The following is a 21,298-nucleotide window of genomic DNA, read 5'->3' as shown; positions in this document are numbered from 1 at the left end:
TATTCCGCAAATATAAGTCATTTGGCTTATAAGATCAGCCTCTTGGAGACCACACAATTCCCCCCTTCAGGCCCTAGAAGGGGGGCTGATAGACATCCATTCAGCCTTCTCTCTCGCTCATAATGAAAAACTTGTGCAAACAGCTGCACTATATGTTATCCCAAATTGTTATTTCAAGACATTACAAAGTCAGCCAGCAAATATTTCGTACTCCCCTCAAAAAAGGGGGGAATTCTCATCTTTCCGTGCTGCATCATATCAACAAACGCCATCTTGTTTCTTCTTTTATGTTTATCAAGTCTTTCAAGTCTGAGTAAAGCTGCACAGTTGAATACTTAATTATAAATAGAAGCCCATCTGTACTCTTTTTTTTTTTAAAAAAATAGGTTTCTTAATGAGGCATAGAAAACCAATTGTAGATGTTAAGAAGAGAAAAAAGACATACCAAATACCTCCGTAATCCAAACGCCATGATGAGAATCTCTTTGAAGTCCGAGCTTAAACACCAGGGACTGTACAGTTCTGCAGGTTTCTTCTTAATCTTCTTCGGTCCAGACTATGTCTGTTATTGTCCAAATCCAATTATTTTATCAAACAGATATCTCCAGCTATGAGAGTAACATCGGAGAATGCCAGCCGTGTCGTGCTCTGGGACCCAGTGTCCTGTCACTTGCACCTTGATGCAAACTGACAATCTCGGACAATCTGTGGGTCTACGAGACAGTCCTCCCCCACCCTGGGGAGTCTGCCAGGGCTAATTACCCCCCTATCAGCCCTGAATTACCGGCATGGCTGGGATTCGATCGTATGGGAATCAGCCATTTCTCACCGCCGGAAACAAGAAGTGAGGGACAACTTTTGTGATCCTGTCCAACACAATGCTATTTATTTATTTTATCCCCGCCCCCCACATAAAAAATGATCTTTACCCAAGGTTGGTGTATCTGATGGGTAGGGTATAAATAAATCATCATCATCATCATCATCATCATGTGTAGTGATGACAGACTCCCTGTGGTTTGATTTTGAATTGGGTTTTCTCTTAGAATCATTAGAAATAGGACATCTGGTTTCTCTGAAAGTTCTCTTCTGGTGATCCATGTGGGACCCATGCTTTCCTCCTAGGAAACAGTATGTGTTTTCGCCTGCTTGGTGCCCACCCCTTTCCACCAGCCTTGCCAGAGGATTTCCTGGAAAACTTCAGATGGGTCTGCTTCTGCTGGTTGAACGGCTGTAGTTCAGTAGCAAAGGATTTGCTCTGCATGCAAAAGATTGCCAATTCAAGTCATATTATCTGCAGGTCAGGGCTGGCAATGTCCCTTGCTTGAGACCCTGGGTACTGAAATCACTCATCTTCCTTTCAGATGCAAACCATTGCACCAAATGTCTGGAAGATCAGCACTCAAACAAGGACCGAGATCAATGTGTTCCCAAGATTATCACTTTCCTGTCCTATGAAGACTATTTGGGGATACTCCTGTCTTTCTTTACCTTATTATTCTCCTTAATCACATGCTTGGTGTTAGGAATCTTCATTAAATACTCAGGAACTCCCATAGTCAAAGCCAACAACAGGGAGCTTTCCTACATCCTCCTTTTATCCCTCTTGCTCTCCTTTTTGTCCTCCTTGCTCTTCATTGGCCAGCCAAGAAAAGCCACCTGTCTTCTCCAACAAATTGCATTTGTCCTCATCTTCTCAGTTGTTGTCTCTTCTTTGTTGGCCAAAACCATTACTGTTGTGCTGGCTTTCCTGGCCACAAAGCCAGGGAACAGGGTGAAGAAATGGCTGGGGAAGACTCTGGCCAATGCTGCTGTCCTTTCATGTTCCAGTGTCCAAGTTGTCATCTGCACCACCTGGCTGGGGACCTCTCCCCCATTCCCAGACTCAGACATGCACTCCCAACCTGCAGAGATTATCCTGCAATGTAATGTAGGGTCTTCTGCCATGTTTTATGGTGCCCTGGGCTACATGGGCTTCCTGGCTGCCCTCTGCTTCACGGTGGCTTTCCTAGCCAGGAAACTGCCTGGGTCCTTCAATGAAGCCAAGCTGATCACCTTCAGCATGCTGGTCTTCTGCAGTGTTTGGGTGTCCTTTGTGCCCACCTACCTGAGCACCAAGGGGAAATACATGGTAGCCGTGCAGGTCTTCTCTATGTTGGCCTCCAGTGCTGGGCTTCTGGGCTGCATCTTCCTCCCCAAGTGCTACATTATTTTATTCAGGCCTGGTCTGAATACAAAGGAGCATCTGACGACAAAAAGTAAAGATGCCATCTGAATCTTTGTACATTCTTTTCCATTGTAGGGATCTGAGCAGAATGGCAATAACAAAATGCAGCAACTTGCAGGTATAAAATGAAATATTCAAATGTCCAAAAGCTATGGAGTGACGAGGCCCAACATATGAGTCAAGAGAGGAGAGGAGGTGATGGGAAAGTTAGTTTAAATCAGTATTGATTTCAAAAGTTTAATACATCCTGTACTGACCACCATAAAGTCAGTTTAGTGCTTAGAAGCTAACCTCCTCTTACTCAAATGACATTTCATTTTGATAGTGGTATCACGGCACTCCAGCAGGGTTTGCTCGAACAACCATCATTTTTTATTTCTTAACTATGGATCTTCATCACTTCCCAAGGGCAAATGCAGGCAATTTTGCACAGTTGGCAGGAAACCTGCACAGCTTTTTTTTAAAAAAAATGAATTTTATTAGTATTTTCCACACAACAACAACACAAAAGATATCAAAAGATAACAATACACAACACACAAAAATCAACATTCAAAAACTGAAAAAGACAAAACAAAACATAAAAACAAACAAATGCATAACTTACAAGTTAATATTATAAACACTAAAACAACAACCACAAAACATTGACTTCCACCAATCCCACAGCACCTCCTTTATCTTTCATTCTGTCTTCCTGTTCTCCTGTTTTCTTTATCCTCTCTATCCTAACATCTAGATACAAATCCTTTCTTTTCATGTCCTTTCACTTCACAAGGTTATTCCAGACTCAGCCAGATTTCTGCCCTCGAACCTTGACTTTTGAGGGAATCATTTAGGCACTTCCATTCTTTTTTTACTTCACTTTTTGGTTTTTGTCTTATTATATCTGTCAATTTGACTAATTCTAAGTATTCTGAGAGCTTACATAGGGAATCAGTTACCCACTAGGGGAGAGTGACTATGTAAGCCTGCACAGCTTAAGCCCCACCCAAATGAATGAGCTGTTTTCTTAATAATTACTGATTCGGTGGAGCTACAACAGCAGAAATTCCTAATAGACTGGGCTGCTTGTAAGCAGAGAGGCAACCAGCTTTCAGGTGGAAGTGCTTATTTCCCAGGAACTCAAATCCAAACAAGGTACTTCATAAATATTTGTTCATCCAGTATATCTAATGTAAATATGATTGCTTATATTGCACTAAAACTTAATATCCTAAAAGAGTAAAGAAATCAGGAGTTGAAAAACTACAGAGAAGTGTTCATTTTTTGACTAAACCCTTAAAAATGTGCCCCTTGGAGCTTATTCACAGGTAAAATCTGGCTCACAACTCCTTCCACAGTCCCATAATTTCAGGCCTTTCACCTGCAGAGCAGCAAAACATGTACAATGTACTAAAAGGTAAAAGGTGTTTTTTTAACACTATTGACTTTGTAGATTATATAAGGCAGTCTCCAAGGTAAGTCAGCTCTATGCTTTGTTGTTGTCTAGTCGTTTAGTCGGGTCCGACTCTTCGTGACCCCCTGGACCAGAGCACGCCAGGCACTTCTGTCTTCCACTGCCTCCCACAGTTTGGTCAAACTCATGCTGGTCCCTTTGAGAACACAGTCCAACCATCTCGTCCTCTGCCGTCTCCTTCTCCTTGTGCCCTCCATCTTTCCCAACATCAGGGTCTTTTCCAGGGAGTCTTCTCTTCTCATGAGGTGGCCAAAGTCTTGGAGCCTCAGCTTCAGGATCTGTCCTTCCAGTGAGCACTCAGGGCTGATTTCCTTAAGGATGGAGAGGTTGGATCTTCTTGCAGTCCATGGGACTCTCAACAGTCTCCACCAGCACCATAATTCAGAAGCATCAATTCTTCGGCGATCAGCCGTCTTTAGGGTCCAGCTCTCACTTCCATACTCTATCCTAAGACAAGTAAATAATAATCTCTTTTGGTACAAGCAGCTTTTCCACATTCACTACTTCCAAAGTTTGAGTAAGGAAGCCACTGATTAGGTTAAATTGGTTCCTTCACATCTTTCCTTTTTTTTAAAAAAAAAAGATATTTATTAAGATTTTCAAAGATAATACATTATAAAACAAAAAGACAAGAAAAACCGAAATACAAAAATACAAAAATACAAAAATACAAAAAATAAAATAAAAACGATTTAAAAACACATAAAGTTTCCACTTACTTATTTTCATTTAACTTATTTTCCGGACCTCCTCATACCTCCATTTCTTATATTCTAATTCAATTTGTTTGTTTAGCAAATCCTCACCACTGATTCTTTTAATTATTTCAAAACCTTATTTTCCATCTCTTTTATACATTACAGCTGAAAACTGCTTAATTTCTATCCAATATCATTCTAACATTCCTTAATTTTACAATATTTCTGCAAATAGTCTTTAAACTTCTTCCAATCTTCTTCCGCCGCCTCTTTTACCTGGTCTCGGATTCTGCCGGTCATTTCTGCCAGTCCCATATAATCGATCATCTTCATCTGCCATTCTTCCAGGGTGAGTAGATCTTGCGTCTTCCAATATTTTGCGATGAGTATTCTTGCTGCTGTTGTCGCATACATAAAGAAAGTTCTATCCTTCTTTGGCACCAATTGGCCGACCATGCCCAGAAGAAAGGCCTCTGGTTTCTTAGGGAAGGTATATTTAAATACCTTTTTCATTTCATTATAGATCATTTCCCAGAAAGCCTTAATCCTTGGGCACGTCCACCAAAGGTGAAAGAATGTACCTTCAGTCTCTTTACATTTCCAACATTTGTTATCGGGCAAATGATAGATTTTTGCAAGCTTGACTGGAGTCATGTACCACCTGTAAATCATTTTCATAATATTCTCTCTCAAGGCATTACATGCCGTAAATTTCAAACTGGTGGTCCATAACTGTTCCCAGTCAGCAAACATAATGTTATGTCCAACATCCTGTGCCCATTTAATCATAACAGACTTCACCGTTTCATCCTGAGTGTTCCATTTCAGCAGCAAGTTATATATTTTTGACAAAATCTTAGTTTTGGGTTCTAACAGTTCTGTTTCTAATTTCGATTTTTCCACCTGGAATCCAATTTTCTTGTCCAATTTGTAAGCCTCCATTATCTGATAATAATGAAGCCAGTCTCGCACCTTATTTTTTAATTTCTCAAAACTCTGCAATTTCAATTTGTCTCCCTCTTGTTCCAAAATTTCCCAGTATTTTGGCCATTTAGACTCCATATTGAGTCTTTTAAAAGCTTTCGCTTCCATTGGTGACAACCACCTTGGGGGTTTATTTTCCAGTAAGTCTTTGTATCTTATCCAAACATTGAACAATGCTTTCCTGACAATATGGTTTTTAAATGCTTTATGTACTTTAACCTTGCCGTACCATAAATATGCATGCCACCCAAAAGCATTGTTAAATCCTTCTAAGTCCAAAATGTTTGTGTTCTCAAGAAGCAGCCAGTCTTTCAACCAGCAGAATGCTGCTGATTCATAGTAAAGTTTAAGGTCTGGCAGGGCAAATCCACCCCTTTCCTTTACATCAGTTAATATCTTAAATTTTATTCTGGGCTTCTTGCCCTGCCAGACAAATCTAGAAATATCTTTCTGCCACTTCTTGAAACAGTCCATCTTGTCCAAAATTTGCAATGTTTGAAACAAAAACAACATTCTAGGCAATACATTCATCTTTATAACTGCAATTCGACCCAACAAGGAAAGTTTCAGATTTGACCATATTTCTAGATATTTTTTCACTTCTGACCAACATTTTTCATAATTGTCTTTAAATAAGTTTACATTTTTTGCTGTCATATTAATCCCCAAATATTTCACTTTCTTAACCACAGTCAAACCAGTCTCATTCTGAAACCTTTCTTTTTCAATTGATGTTAAGTTTTTCTCTAATACCTTAGTTTTTGACTTGTTCAATTTAAATCCTGCCACTCGACCAAATTCTTGAATTAAGTCTAAAACCCTTTTAGTACTAGATTCTGGCTCCTGTAACGTCAAAACTAAGTCATCTGCGAATGCTCTCAGTTTGTACTGTTTAGCTCCGACCTGTATACCTTTAACCAACTGGTCTATTCTAATCATATTCAGCAGGACCTCCAGGACCGATATAAAAAGCAATGGTGAAATTGGGCACCCCTGTCATGTCCCTTTTTCTATCTCCTTCACATTTTTCCAGCTTTCTTATTCACATGAGCTTGAGCTCGAAGAATGTTAGGGGTTTGCTCCATAACTCTGACAAGCAAGTTATCAATGTAGTCTTCCAGCTCCCACACCTGCTGATCTCGCTTTGCAATCGCATCTTCCTGCTTCAAGACCAGCTGGATCAGCTCGCTGTGTGTCAGCTGACCATAAGCGTAGGCGGGGTCTGAAGGATCATATTTCTTTTTTTTATATAATAATTTTTATTAATTTTCCAATTTTAAAACAAAACAACAACAACATAGGAACATCAACAAAATACAGGCAAACACCCAAATATAATTTCTCAACCTCATTTTCATAAGCCTCCTTTCTCGGACTTCCCCATACCTCACCCTTTTTGCATCCTTATTTTACAGTTTTTCAGCAACCCTTTTTGCCAATTTAAACTTATTATCTTTCTCAATTTCCCCTTAAATCATCAAACAATTTCAGCTGTAATTCTGCATCTTCCTTCCCCTTGACATTTTAGCACTCCTCAATTTTGTAACAGTTCTTAAGATATACTTTAAACTTCTTCCAATCTTCCTCCACCGTCTCTTTCTCTTGGTCACGGATTCTGCCAGTCATTTCTGCCAGTCTCATAAAGTCAATCACTTTCGTCTGCCATTCTTCCAGTGTGGGTAGTTCTTGCGTCTTCCAATACTTTGCTAGAAGGATCCTTGCTGCTGTAGTGGCGTACATAAAAAAAATCTTATCCTTCCTTAACACCAATTGGCCGACCATGCCCAAGAGAAATGCCTCTGGTTTCTTATGAAAAGTACATTTAAGTACATTCTTAATTTCATTATAAATCATTTCCCAAAAGGCTTTAATCTTTGGGCAGGTCCACCAAAGGTGAAAGAAGGTGCCTTCAGTCTCATTACATTTCCAACATTTATTATTGGGCAGATGATAAATCTTCGCAAGCTTGACTGGAGTCATGTACCACCTGTAAGTCATTTTCATAATATTTTCTCTTAGGGCATTACATGCCGTAAATTTAATACCGGTGGTCCATAACTGTTCCCAGTCAGCAAACATAATGTCATGGCCTATGTCCTGTGCCCATTTAATCATTGCTGGCTTGACTGTCTCATCTATTGTATTCCACCTCAGCAGCAGATTATACATTCTTGATAAATTCTTAGTATTGGGTTCTAACAATTCTGTTTCTAATTTCGATTTCTCCACCTGGAAGCCAATTTTCCTGTCTTGTTTAAAGGTCTCCATTATTTGGTAGTAATGGAGCCAATCTCGTACCTTGGACTTTATTTTCTCAAAACTCTGTAATTTGAATTTGCCACTTTCTTGCTCTAAAATTTCAAAATATTTTGGCCATTTGGATTCCATATTAAGTTTCTTCACCTCCTTAGCCTCCATTGGTGATAACCACTTAGGAGTTTTGTTTTCCAGCAAATCCTTATATCGAATCCAAACATTGTATAATGCTTTCCTAACAATATGGTTTTTGAAACCCTTGTGAACTTTAACCTTGTCATACCATATATATGCATGCCAACCAAACCTATTGTCAAATCCTTCCAAATCCAGAATGTCTGCATTCTCAAGAAGTAGCCAATCTTTCAACCAGCAGAAAGCTGCCGATTCATAGTACAGTCTTAAGTCCGGCAGGGCAAACCCCCCTCTTTCTTTTGCATCAGTAAGTATCTTAAATTTTATTCTGGGCTTTTTGCCCTGCCAGACAAATTTAGATATATCTTTCTGCCACTTCTTGAAACAGTCTAGTTTATCCACAATTTGTAATGTCTGAAACAAAAATAACATTCTAGGCAATACATTCATTTTAATCACTGCAATTCGGCCTAACAAGGAAAGCTTCAAGTTCGACCATATTTCTAGATCTTTCTTTACCTCTGTCCAACATTTGTCATAATTGTCTTTAAATAAATTCACATTTTTAGATGTCATATTAATCCCCAAATATTTTACTTTCTTTGCCACCATTAACCCAGTTTCATTTTGAAAACTCTCTCTTTCAACATTTGTTAGATTTTTCTCCAAAACTTTAGTTTTTTGTTTGTTCAGCTTAAATCCTGCCACCTGACCAAAGACTTGGATTAACTCTAAAACTCTTTTTGTACTAGTGTCTGGCTCTTGTAAAGTCAATACTAAATCATCTGCAAATGCCTTCAGTTTATAATGTTTGGCTCCGACCTGAACTCCTTTTACCAGCTGGTCCCCCCTGATCATATTCAACAAAACCTCCAGGACTGATATAAAAAGTAATGGGGATATCGGGCACCCCTGCCGTGTCCCTTTTTCTATAGAAAGTTCATCAGTAACCACATTATTTACAATTAACTTTGCCTTTTGTTCAGAATATATTGCACCTATGCCATTTTCAAACCTTTGGCCTACCCCCATCCCGTGGAGATTCTTCTTCATGAAGTTCCAAGAAATATTATCAAAGGCTTTCTCCGCATCCACAAAAATTAAAACTGCCTTTGTATTAATATTTACAGTCAGCAGTTCCATAATGTCAATTATATTCCTTACATTGTCTGATAAATGTCTTCCTGGGAGAAAGCCTGCCTGATCCTTATGAATCTCCTCCACCAACACCTTCTTCAGTCTTTTTGCTAAAATGTCAGCAAATATTTTGTAATCCACATTAAGTAATGATATAGGGCGGTAGTTCTTGATCTGATTTTTTTCAGTTTCAGTCTTTGGTATAAGTGTAATAAAAGCTTCTTTCCATGATTCAGGTGCCTTTTCCCCCTCTAATATTTCATTACAAACCTCCTTAAGCGGCTGTATTAACCATTCCTTCAATGCTTTATAGTATCTGGAGGTTAGTCCGTCTGGTCCTGGAGATTTCCCTAATTGCATGTTTTGAATGGCACCCTCTATTTCTTGATCTGTTATTTTCTCATTTAGAACCAACATACTTTGTTGCGAAATTTTTTGTAATCCATATTTCTTAAGAAAATCTTCTATATCTCCTTCGTTTTCCGGCCCTTGAGCATATAATCTTCTAAAATAGCTCTGAAAACAGTTGCTGATCTCATTTGGTTTAAAGATGTTCTTTCCATCCACCTCCAAGCTTGTAACTGTGTTCAATTTCTGTCTCTTCTTCAATTGCCATGCTAGAAGTTTCCCACATTTGTCCGCTGATTCAAATGTCCTCTGTCTCATTTGCTTAATTTTCCATTCTGGTTCATCAGTTCCATGTACTGCATCTGGTAAAACTTGATTTCTCTCAAAATCTCATGAGACTTTGGTTTAGACCTCAATTTCTTTTCTCCTTCTTTTATTTTTTCCAAAATCTTATCTTTCTTCTCATTTTGTTTCTTCCTCTTTAAAGAATTCTGTTGTATTAGGAAACCTCGCATCACGGCCTTGCTTGCGTCCCAAATCACTCTTTTCTCAACATCTGTCCTCAGATTTATCTCAAAATAATCCTTCAAAGTTTTTTGGGCCTTTTTGTAAATCTCAACGTCTCTGAATAGGGTGTCATTCATTCTCCATCTGAAGGAACCTGCTGTTGTTAGTTTCATTTCCATCTTTACTGCGTTATGGTCAGAGCATGTCTTTGGGCAGATTTCCACTTTTTTATCTTTGGAGCCATTCCACTAGTAATCCAAATTTGATCTATTCTTGTCCATGTCATCTGAGCCTCTGAAAAGAATATTCCCTCTCTCTCAAGAGGGTTTCTTGTTCTCCAGATGTCAATCAAGTCCATATTTTCGGTCATTTCAAAGAAAGTCTTAGGTAGTCTCCCATCCTTAGAAACCGCCTGTCTTTGTGCTTTGTCCATATTTGTAGAAACCACGCCATTCATATCTCCTAATAAGATCACCTTATAATCCAAATGGTCCATTAATGTCTCATGCAATTTCTTATAAAATTCTGCCTTCCCTTCATTTGGTGCGGTGCATAAATGCCAACTGTCAAAAATTTTTCTCCTTGGATTTGTATCTCAATTGCCAAAATTCTTCCATGCTCATCTTTAAAAATCAATTTTGGAGCCAATCTCTCCTTTGCATAAATCACCACTCCTCTTTTCTTAACTTTATCTGATGAGATAAATTCCTGTCCTAATCTTTTATTTATAAGCAATCTTCTATGTGCCCTTGTCACATGGGTTTCTTGTAAACAAATTAAATCCAATTGTTCTCTTTTCAAAATGTGGAAAACCTCACGTCTTTTTCTGGGAAGGTTCAGTCCATTGCAGTTCCAGGTTAAAAATTGCAGAGACATAATTAATTAGTTACCTCCAGTTGCTCCCTGCAACTGTTCTTCTTCCGTTGGTGACTTAAGTCCAAATGTCAGGTTTCCAAGATCTGTTTCAGAAGTCGACTCTAACACTCCTTTCACCAGGTCCTCCTCGTTTCTATCAAGGAATTGTTCTTTATCTTGCACTGTTTTTATTTTAACTTTCTTTCCTTTGAAGTTAAAAGACAGGCCTTGTGGAAATTCCCACCTAAAAGGTATGTTGTTCTTCTTCAGCAGGTCAACCAGATTCTTATAGAAGGTTCTTACCTCCAGAATATATTTTGGGATGTCCTTGTAGATTTGCACCAAAGCGTTTCCGATCTGAAGAGTTCTCTGGTAATGCAGGTTTAATATTTTATCTCTTTCCTCTTTGGATCTCAAAGTTATCAGACAATCCCTTGGAATCTTCCTGCCTTGCCTTCTACCCAATCTGAAGGCAGTTGTTATCTTAAATTCATCTTCCTCTGGCTTTACCTGCCAAAATTCTGAAAATTCTTTGGTGAGAAAGTCCACAAGGTTGTCCCCCTCACTTTTGGGAACCAATCTAAGTCTCAGATTCTTCTCCTTCCTCTGCATCTCCCACAAAGACAAGGCCGCCTCATGTTGGTCAAGCTTCTTACAAACTGGTATTAAACTTTCCTGTGTGGTTTCTGCAGTGAATTTGGCTTCTTCCGCGATTTTTCGGATTGTGGCGTTTTCTTGAACCAATTTATTTATGGTTTCTGTGTTAGACGTAATGCTCTTAGTATTTAAGTCTAATTTTGTTGTAAGTTCTGTCAGTTGTTTGGTATTTTCCGTACTAATTGCAACAGTGTTATTTCTGTAAAGTCCCAAAAGTTGTATCCAATAAAGTCCAATAAAGTCTGCGCTTTGCAGCAGATCTTATCTGACAGTCCCCTGTCAAAGTGCTTCGCCCCGGCAGTCTGTTACCAGAGTCAGAGACAGCAGAGATTTTTTTAATTAAATTTTCTCTCATGCAGGTCAAACCAAATTCCCTTTTCTTCCCCCCCTGCTCCTGCTTGCTGGGGGGGGGGGAATTAAAGTTCAATGTGAAAGTTAAGCAGTTCAAAGAGTTCAAAGTTACTTTTCCTTCAATTGCAGCTTTCCAATTCCGTTGCTTTAAAAATCATGCAGTCCGGGGGAGGCAGACTTCCTTTATTTACCGTCCCCCGATTTCGGCCAAATTTCAAGTACTTTTATAGTCCCAGTAAGGTTTCCAATCCTACTTACGGGTATTTCGATTTCAGACCAAATTTCAAGAAGGAATCAGCGCTCTCCGCTAATGGCGACGCGGCTTCACTCCACGGGCTGGGTAACGACTCTCAGCACCGCACGCACCCCGATGCCACTCCGGAGCCTTTAAAAAGGCTCCTTAACAGTAAGGGGGGGCGCAAATGGTGCCCACCGAGTCTCCTTGTTCACAGGCTTCCGCGCCTCTGATTTTAGGGGTCCCCGCTTCGCCGTAGCGGTCAGACCCGAACTCGCGGAGTAGTCCTCCTCCGGAGATCGATGGGAGGACCTCCATTAAGCGCTGGCGCCGACCGGAAGTCAGTGAAGGATCATATTTCTTTAGGAAGGAAGAATGAACAAGTTAAAGTCATTTTGATATCAAGCACTGTTGCAAGGGTGGCGTCAAAGGATCAAAGGAAGGTATAGAAACCTTTGGTTTCAGGGATTACTGGGGAATCCCAAGAATGATGTCAGAGCAAAGAGGTAATCTGTCAAAGCATCTTAAAAGCTACTGAAGATTCACAAAAAACTAGAATTTCAGGATTTGCCAGTAAGTACTTTTATTTAGTACTTTTCGCATGTTATGAGGAGGGTCTTATCTTCACTTTTCCATGTTTATTACTGATGTTGGGAAAGATGGAGGTGTTGATTTGTAGCATCCAAGTGCACAGCGGAATGATGAGGAATACGTGCCAACATGCTCTGTATTGCTTTATTTACATTTCATAGCTGGTAGATTACAGAAAACCATCTTGTCTCTGCCGGAGCAGAAAACTGCATCCTCTCTCCTCTGAAGCTCAGAGAGAAACACACTGAACTGCAAAGAACAGTGAAAAACAGGAAACCAGTGTACGTCACATCCAGCCTCCCCTTTCCCGTGGGAAACATAACAGCAATGCTGTCTGTGGAATGTAAACATTGTCTTGTGACAAGCCTTTCGCTGCACAGTGAAGAGAGCAGAAACCAACATCCTCCCCCTTTCTGTGAACACCACTGGGCAGCGTGTTCGTACAATATCAGTACAAACCCAACTTCTGCACATAGGTACAGTGTTGATCCCTTGATACAATCTTGGACAATACATCAGCAGGAATTTCATTACCTGGCATATAGGACACCGTTACGAGTCCCTTCTGAATACGTTCCCTAGCATGTTGCAACTTCAATTGCAAGTGCTTCGTGCTTTGCTTACAACCTTCAGAATTCAGCAAAGCCAAACATGCTTTGTTGTCCTGGTAAACCTGGATTGGACATTTGACAGGAATTTTCATGTCTTTGCACAATTGTAACAACCATTCACAATCCTTAAGTGAATAAGACAGTGCATTCAGCTCAGCTTCACAAGTACTTAAGCTAACTGTTGTTTGCTTCTTGCATGACCAATCAAATAGACCCTGATTGTACATATAGCAAACTCCAGACGTGCTTTTCCTGTCTGTAGTGTCACTTCCAAAACTTGCATCTGCAAATATCTCAAGACCACCAGACTTCTGATTGTTAAATCTCAGTCTGTAATGCATAGTGCCTTTCAAATACCGTGCTATGCGTTTCAGAGCTTTCCAATCCTTAACAGTAGGATTGTTGACTTGTCTGCTTAGCAAATTACAGCTAACAGCAATGTCTGGTCTTGAACATCTGGCAATGAAGTTTAGCTTGCCTAGCACACTTCTGTACAGTGTAGTGTCAGAAAATGCTTCTTCAGTGTCATCTACTTGATAACCTGTTATCATTGGTGTGTCTACAGGATTAGCATCCATCAGGTTTAGTTTGCCTAACACATCAGCAATTTTCCGTGACTGGTGTACTAGAATGTTACCATCTTGATCTCTCTCTATTTCCAGAGATAGGTAGTTGTTTACCTCACCAAGATCTTTCATGTCAAAGTGTTCCTTCAGTTGAGCTAGGGCGTTATTGTACATTGTGACATCATCCCAAAAGAATAAAAGATCATCAACATAAAACAAACAATACAGTTTCTTTTGCCCCTCCTCTTTGACAAATACACATGGATCAGCTTTCCCTTGCTGAAAACCTAGAGAAAACAATACCTCAGTGAGTTTTGTGTGCCAACACCGTGCACTTTGTTTGAGACCATAAAGGGACTTTTTCAGAGCACAAACTAATCCCTGTTTTACCTGTACGCCATCAGGTGGAAGCATATAAAGTGATTCATTTAGAGATCCGTACAGAAAAGCTGTATTCACATCATGGTGACTAATGTGTAAATTCTCCTCTGCAGCTAGCTTGAGCATAAGCCTAATGCTCTCATACCTCACTGTGGGTGAGTAGGTCTCGTGATAGTCTTCACCTGGTACCTGTGCAAAACCTCTGGCTACCAATCTGGCTTTGTGTCTGACTATCTTGCCATTTTGATCTGTCTTCGCTTTGAAGACCCATTTGCTTCCAAGCAGTTTCATTCCTGGAACTACTGGAACAAGTTCCCATGTTTTGTTCCTTTCCAAGGAATCAAGCTCAGCCTTCATGGCATTTAACCATGGTTCAGCTTCCTTTGAATCCAAATCCTGGATTTCTTGGAAACTTGAAGGTTCAAATACCTTCTTGGAGCTTTTAACAGTTGTTACTGCTATCTTGGCAAACTCATCAGCAAATCTCTTTGGAGGTCTGCCTTTTGTGGCTCTCTGTGACCTGCGAATTAGCCGTAGGTCTTCAACACTCTCCTCTTCCTTCTTAGGAGAAAAACGACCTATTGTGAACAATGGTTCCTCCAATTCCTGATCAGAACTTTCAGAGGGTCGCATAGAGGCTTTCGCACTCTTGAAATCCTCTGAATCACCCGATTCAGTTTCAGACTCAGAATCAGAATCAGAACTTTCCTCAGTGGGTGTGGGTTGCTGTGGTTGCTTTTGACTATCCTCAGTCTCATCACTGTCATCAGGATAACATTGGAAAATTCCAACATTCTCCCCCCACTTGGCATTGTACTCAACACTTCTTGTGAGCTTAATTGTCTTAGAGTCAGTCATCCTTATTCTGTAAGAACCTTTCTCATAACCTAGAAAGATACCATGCAAACCACGCTTGTCTAACTTGGAGTTTTGTGGTGAGTGAACCCACATGTCAGAACCAAAAATTTTCATGTGTTTGATGTATGGCTTCTTGCCAAACATCTTCTCATAGGGGGTACAACCAATCGCTGAAGATAACCTGCGATTATAACTGTAAGTGAAACATGAGAGAGCTTCGGCCCAATAACTCTCTGGAAGATTTGCATCATGTAGCAAGGTTTTTAACCCTTGAAGCAATGTCTGATTTGCTCGTTCCGCAAGTCCATTCTGCCATGGCGAGCGAGGACTAGACAAATCGTGTTGAATTCCTTTCTCAGTCAGAAAAGCTTCAAACTGCTGAGAAGTGAATTCTCCCCCGCGATCTGTGAAAAGAATTTTTACCTTCTTACCATGCACATTTTCCAACCAAGCACAGAATTCCTTGAACCTAGGAAAAGCCTCTGATTTCTGCTTGAGATTGTACACATAAATATACCTGGAAAATGCATCAATGAGAACCATGAAGTACCTATTTCCACCCAAAGAGGGCGCTAGTGGTCCAACCAAATCAGCATGAACAATTTGGTATGGTTCTGTAGCTTGCCTACTAGACACCTTACCTTTCGCAGCCATTTTCACCTTGTTTGCTGCGCATGCCTTGCACTTCATGTGGTACCTGCAGGGTTTAATAGTCATACCTTCAACCAAGGCAGGCATTTTAGATACTGCCTCAAAACCCAAATGACCAAATTTTCGATGAAAATCATGAATACATTCTGCATGCAAACTTTTGTTAGAACCTGCAATGCAACAAGTGTCATCCTGCACAACATCATCATAATACAAAACATATAAACGATCAACATATTCAGCATACAATACATAATCATTTTTCTTTGTGATGATGCACCTTTTGTTCTTAAAGGAAACGTCAATGTTCCGCTCATTCAGCTGTCCGACGCTGAGCAGATTATGTTTAGCATCTGGAACATAAAGTACATTCTGTATCGATAAGTCCAAACTGTGAAGAACAACAGTTCCGTAGCCTTTACTGGGAATTGTGTGGTCATCCGCCTGGTGAATCGCACCTTCCTGCGGTGTAAAAGACACAAACAGTCGCTTATCGTTGCACATGTGATGGGTTGCCGCTGAATCAACAACGAAGAAAGATCTAGACGTCTTCTGGACCTCTGCAACTTTTGGAGTGAAGCGCGAGACCATTGCTTTGTGCTGCGTTGTCCTGGACACTGGACCTTTGCCTTTGCTCTGGCCTTTTCCACGCGATGAGCTTCCGCTGCGCTGCTCTGTCTTGGCCCTGGGATATTTGCATTCCCTCTTCATATGGCCTAGACGTCCACACGAGTAGCATTTCACTGCCTTCAAAGCTTTGGCGCCATCTGGTGGTTCCACTGCACTCTGGGATGACGACTGTGAAGTCTCCCCCTTACCCATGCAGCTATCACCCTGGCAATCTGCTTCATTTTGAATCATGGCAGTATCACAGGCTACTCTGAGCTGAGCATGTGGCTGATTGGCATCAGATTCCCCACTTGCATCAGCCAGCCTTCTGCAGCTAGCCATCTTATGCAGCTTGTTAAAATAAAACATAGTAGATCCAGCTTCTGTCATCAAGTGCGCCTCCCTCAAAGCGTCCCAAATTTCTCTGGCTGAGGTCTTATCACGCAATAGACAGAGCTCTTCTGGGGATACTATCAATGTAAGAGTTCCCCTTGCTTTGGAATCCTTAGCTTTCCATGCATCTGTAACTGGAGCTGGGGGGGTGTCTGTAATAACTTCAAACAGACCCTCTTTCCGCAGAATAGCCTCTGCATAGATAACCCAGTCCGTATAATTTTTCTTATTGAGCTTGGGAATCCCACAAGCATCCTGAAGGGCCATCATGACTCTGGCATTAGCCTTCTGCATCATCTCTGCTGCTTTAAACAAGCTGCTTTATACAAGCTGTGTCTGTGCTGCTTCAAGCCTCATTCCAAAGGCAAGTTCAAAACAGCTTTCTCTCTGCTGCCTAAATCATGCTGCGTCACTTCTACAGCTGCTTCAGCCCTTGTAAAAGTTACTTTCGATTTCGCCAGCATAGCCATAGCCGCTGCCTGTTCCCGGCAAACGGACATAAAAGTTCAAAGTCCAGCCATAAAGCCATTAATTAGAAGCTGGCAGGCTGCCCGGAGCAGTAGCACATACCTCATCAATCATCTTGACGCGCAGATACCGTCCGATCCGTCCCTCTGCATTCCGATCCTTTTTCCGGAATTCCAATGACTGCGTCTTCTGGGCCCATAACCACAATGTTGATTTGTAGCATCCAAGTGCACAGCGGAATGATGAGGAATACGTGCCAACATGCTCTGTATTGCTTTATTTACATTTCATAGCTGGTAGATTACAGAAAACCATCTTGTCTCTGCCGGAGCAGAAAACTGCATCCTCTCTCCTCTGAAGCTCAGAGAGAAACACACTGAACTGCAAAGAACAGTGAAAAACAGGAAACCAGTGTACGTCACATCCAGCCTCCCCTTTCCCGTGGGAAACATAACAGCAATGCTGTCTGTGGAATGTAAACATTGTCTTGTGACAAGCCTTTCGCTGCACAGTGAAGAGAGCAGAAACCAACAGGAGGGCACAAGGAGAAGGGGACGACAGAGGACGAGATGGTTGGACAGTGTCCTCGAACCTACAAACATGAGTCTGACCAAACTGCGGGAGGCAGTGGAAGACAGGAGTGCCTGGTGTGCTCTGGTCCAGGGGGTCACTAAGAGTCGGACACGACTAAACGACTAAGCAACAACAACAACTTTTATGGCATGCAGACAAATGTGCATACAAGGTTTCTGTACACCTGCCTTCAACTATTTCTTCCCAGTAATAAACATGGAAAAGTGAAGATAAAACCCTCCTCATAACATGCGAAAAGTACTAAATAAATACAAAGCAGCAGCAGTAGTGTTTGTTTCATTTTTTAAAAAAAGATATTTATTAAAGTTTTACAAAGAGAAAAAGTTACAAAATAAAAACGAAGAAAAAAGAAGAATACAAAAAATACAAGAATACAAAGGGGAAAAAATGCAAAATACAGAGAAAATAAATAGAAAACAGTTAAAAACAAATCAATCTTTTCATATCTCAAATTTCATTTACTTATTTCCCTGACCTCCTCATGCCTCCCTTTTTTGTATTCCAGTTCACATGGTTAATTCAGCAAATCCTTACCCTCTTTGTTTTTATCTTAATTTCTATCTCTTAACATATTATAACTTTATATTTTCATCCGTTATCAATCCATTTTTACATATTCTTTTTAACCTTGTTGCTAACGCCGCTTCATTTCAATCCGACATCATTTTAACATTCATTAATTTTACAATGTTTCTGCAAATAGTCTTTGAATTTCTTCCAATCTTCTTCCACCGACTCTTCTCCCTGGTCTCGGATTCTGCCAGTCATTTCCACCAGTTCCATATAATCTATCACTTTCATCTGCCATTCTTCCAAGGTGGGTAGATCTTGTGTCTTCCAATACTTTGTGATGAGTATTCTTACTGCTGTAGTAGCGTACATAAAGAAAGTTCTATCCTTCTTTAACACCAGTTGGCCGACCATGTCCAGGAGAAAGGCCTCTGGTTTCTTCAAGAAGGTATATTTAAATACCTTTTTCATTTCATTATATATCATCTCCCAGAAAGCCTTGATCCTTGGGCACATCCACCAAAGGTGAAAGAATGTACCTTCATTCTCTTTACATTTCCAACACTTATTATGGGGCAAATGATATATTTTTACAAGCTTGACTGGTTTCATGTACCACCTGTATATCATTTTCATAATATTCTCTCTTAAGGCATTACATGCTGTGAACTTCATACCTGTGGTCCACAACTGCTCCCAGTCAGCAAACATTATGTTATGTCCAACATCTTGTGCCCATTTAATCATAGCAGATCTAACCGTTTCATCCTGTGTTTTCCATTTCAACAGCAAGTTATACATGCTTGATAGTATCTTAGTTTTGGGATCTAACAGTTTTGTTTCCAATTTTGATTTTTCCACCTGAAAGCCAATTTTTTTATCCATATTATAAGCCTCCCTTATTTAATAATAATGAAGCCAGTCTCGCACTTTATCTTTTAGTTTCTCAAAACTCTGCAATTTCAATTTGTCACCTTCTTGTTCCAAAATCTCCCCATATTTTGGCCATTTAGCCTCCAAATTGAGCTTTTTCTGAGCCTTTGCTTCCATCGGTGATATCCACCTTGGGGTTTTATTTTCAAGTAAATCTTTGTATCTTGTCCAGACATTAAACAATGCTTTCCTGACAATATGGTTTTTAAATGCTTTGTAAGCTTTAACCTTGTCATACCACAAACATGCATGCCACCCAAAAACATTATTAAAACCTTCTAAATCCAAAATGTCTGTGTTCTCAAGAAGCAGCCATTCCTTCAGCCAGCAAAATGCTGCTGATTCATAGTAAAGTTTAAGGTCTGGCAGGGCGAATCCACCTCTTTCCTTTACATCAGTTAGTATTTTAAATTTTATTCTGGGCTTCTTGCCCTGCCAGACAAATCTAGAAATATCTCTCTGCCACTTCTTGAAACAGTCCATCTTGTCCAAAATTTGCAATGATTGAAACAGGAATAACATTCTTGGCAACACATTCATCTTTATAACAACGATTCGGCCTAACAAGGAAAGCTTCAAATTTAACCATATTTCTAAATCCTTTTTCACTTCTGACCAACATTTCTCATAATTATCTTTGAATAAATTTAAATTCTTAGCGGTCATATTAACCCCCAGGTATTTAACTTTCTTAACTAATGTTAAACCTGTCTCCTTCTGAAACCTCTCTTTCTCAATCGGTGTTAAATTTTTCTCAAGAACCTTAGTTTTTAACTTGTTCAGCTTAAATCCTGCCACTTGACCAAATTCTTGAATCAGATCCAATACCCTTTTAGTACTAGATTCTGGCTCCTGTAATGTCAATACTAAGTCACCTGCAAAAGCTTTCAATTTGTACTGTTTAGCTCCGACCTGTTTACCTTTAATCAGATGGTCCCTTCTGATCATATTGTAGTGGTTGTTTCAGTTAAGTGATAATAATTCAGGTTCTGTGCTCAAACACCAAACAGATCATTTGCAATATTAGTTGGAGGCACTAAATCACTAAACCTTGCTTATCTGAAAACAAAAATTCTTTTCAGGCCAAAGTCCTTTGGTGAAGATTTGAGCCTGGGGAATTCATACCCACTCACAGATCTAAACTTGTGTCAGTAAAAGGCCCAGAGTGGCTGGGGAAACTCAGCCAGATGGGCGGGGTATAAATAATAAATTATTATTATTATTATTATTATTATTATTATTATTATTATAATTATTATTATTATCAGAAAATTGATAACCTAGAAAACCTGAACACATTTCTGTCTCCAAACGACTATACCCCTTTGCAGTTTGTCTAATCCCGCCAATAAATTTACAAGCTTCCTAGCTCAAGGCACAGACCACCCAATTAGGTTTTAAAATATAGTGTGTCTTAAATTACCTTTATATCGGCTTCATTTTGGTTATCTAAGATCTTTGATGTTATGTTCTGGTTTTTTGCAGATGATTTGCTTGTTGTAGTATGCATTGGTTTCACAGGATGAAGTCAGAAAGAAGCACACACAATTAGTTCAGGCAACCCTACAGTACTTTGTACCTGGACAATTTTGTGCAGTTCTCCTTTTGGTCTGAAGGGACGCGGGTGGCGCTGTGGGTTAAACCACAGAACCCAGGACTTGCCGATCAGAAGGTCGGCGATTCGAATCCCCACGACGGGGTGAGCTCCCTGCTCCTGCCAACCTAGCAGTTCGAAAGCACACAATGTAAGTAGATAAATAGGTACCGAATGCAGCGGGAAGCTGGCCACATGACCTGGAAGCTGTACGCTGGCTCCCTTGGACAATAAAGCAAGATGAGCGCCACAACCCCAGAGTTGGCCACAACTGGACCTAATGGTCAGGGGTCCCTTTACCTTTACTTTTGGTCTTGCATGAAGTACTGCATGCACACACGTTCCTGCTTTGGCTTCTAAAAAGAATAAAGTACATTTTCCTCTTCTACGTACCTCTATTAGTGCAAGTTTAGATTTTATATTTAAAAAGGGAGTTCATGATGGCTGGGAATTTGTTAAGAGGGAGATAGTAAAAGCACAACTTCAGGCAATACCAATGAGACGGAAACATGGAAGGTGCCTAAAGAAGCCAAGGTAGCTATCTAAAGAACTTTTAACTGAGTTAAGATTAAAAAAGGATGTGTACAAAAAATGGAAAAGGGGGGAAACCACCAAAGAGGAATTCAAACAAATAGCCAGCACATGTAGACACAAAGTCAGAAAAGCTAAAGCACAGAATGAACTCAGGCT

At 40.1% G+C, this 21,298-nt stretch overlaps 2 protein-coding genes across 2 annotated transcripts in view; one reads left to right on the top strand and one right to left on the bottom strand.

Moving 5' to 3' along the window:
• The window catches only part of LOC307208461 (uncharacterized protein), a 45,316-nt gene extending 38,964 nt beyond the window's left edge, over positions 1 to 6,352 (bottom strand). The window contains exon 1 of the mRNA XM_079963047.1: positions 5,181 to 6,352. Within this exon, the coding sequence (XP_079819173.1) occupies positions 5,181 to 6,307 (1,127 nt within the window). The 5' untranslated portion in view covers positions 6,308 to 6,352. The remainder of the gene's footprint in view (positions 1 to 5,180) is intronic.
• The window catches only part of LOC307208743 (vomeronasal type-2 receptor 26-like), a 98,330-nt gene that overhangs the window by 5,944 nt on the left and 71,088 nt on the right, over positions 1 to 21,298 (top strand). The gene's annotated exons all lie outside the window — the stretch shown is intronic.

This window comes from Podarcis cretensis, assembly GCF_951804945.1.
Source record: "Podarcis cretensis genome assembly, chromosome: 2".
NCBI classification, from domain to species: Eukaryota; Metazoa; Chordata; class Lepidosauria; order Squamata; family Lacertidae; genus Podarcis; species Podarcis cretensis.
This window is presented reverse-complemented; position numbering and strand designations above follow the sequence as displayed.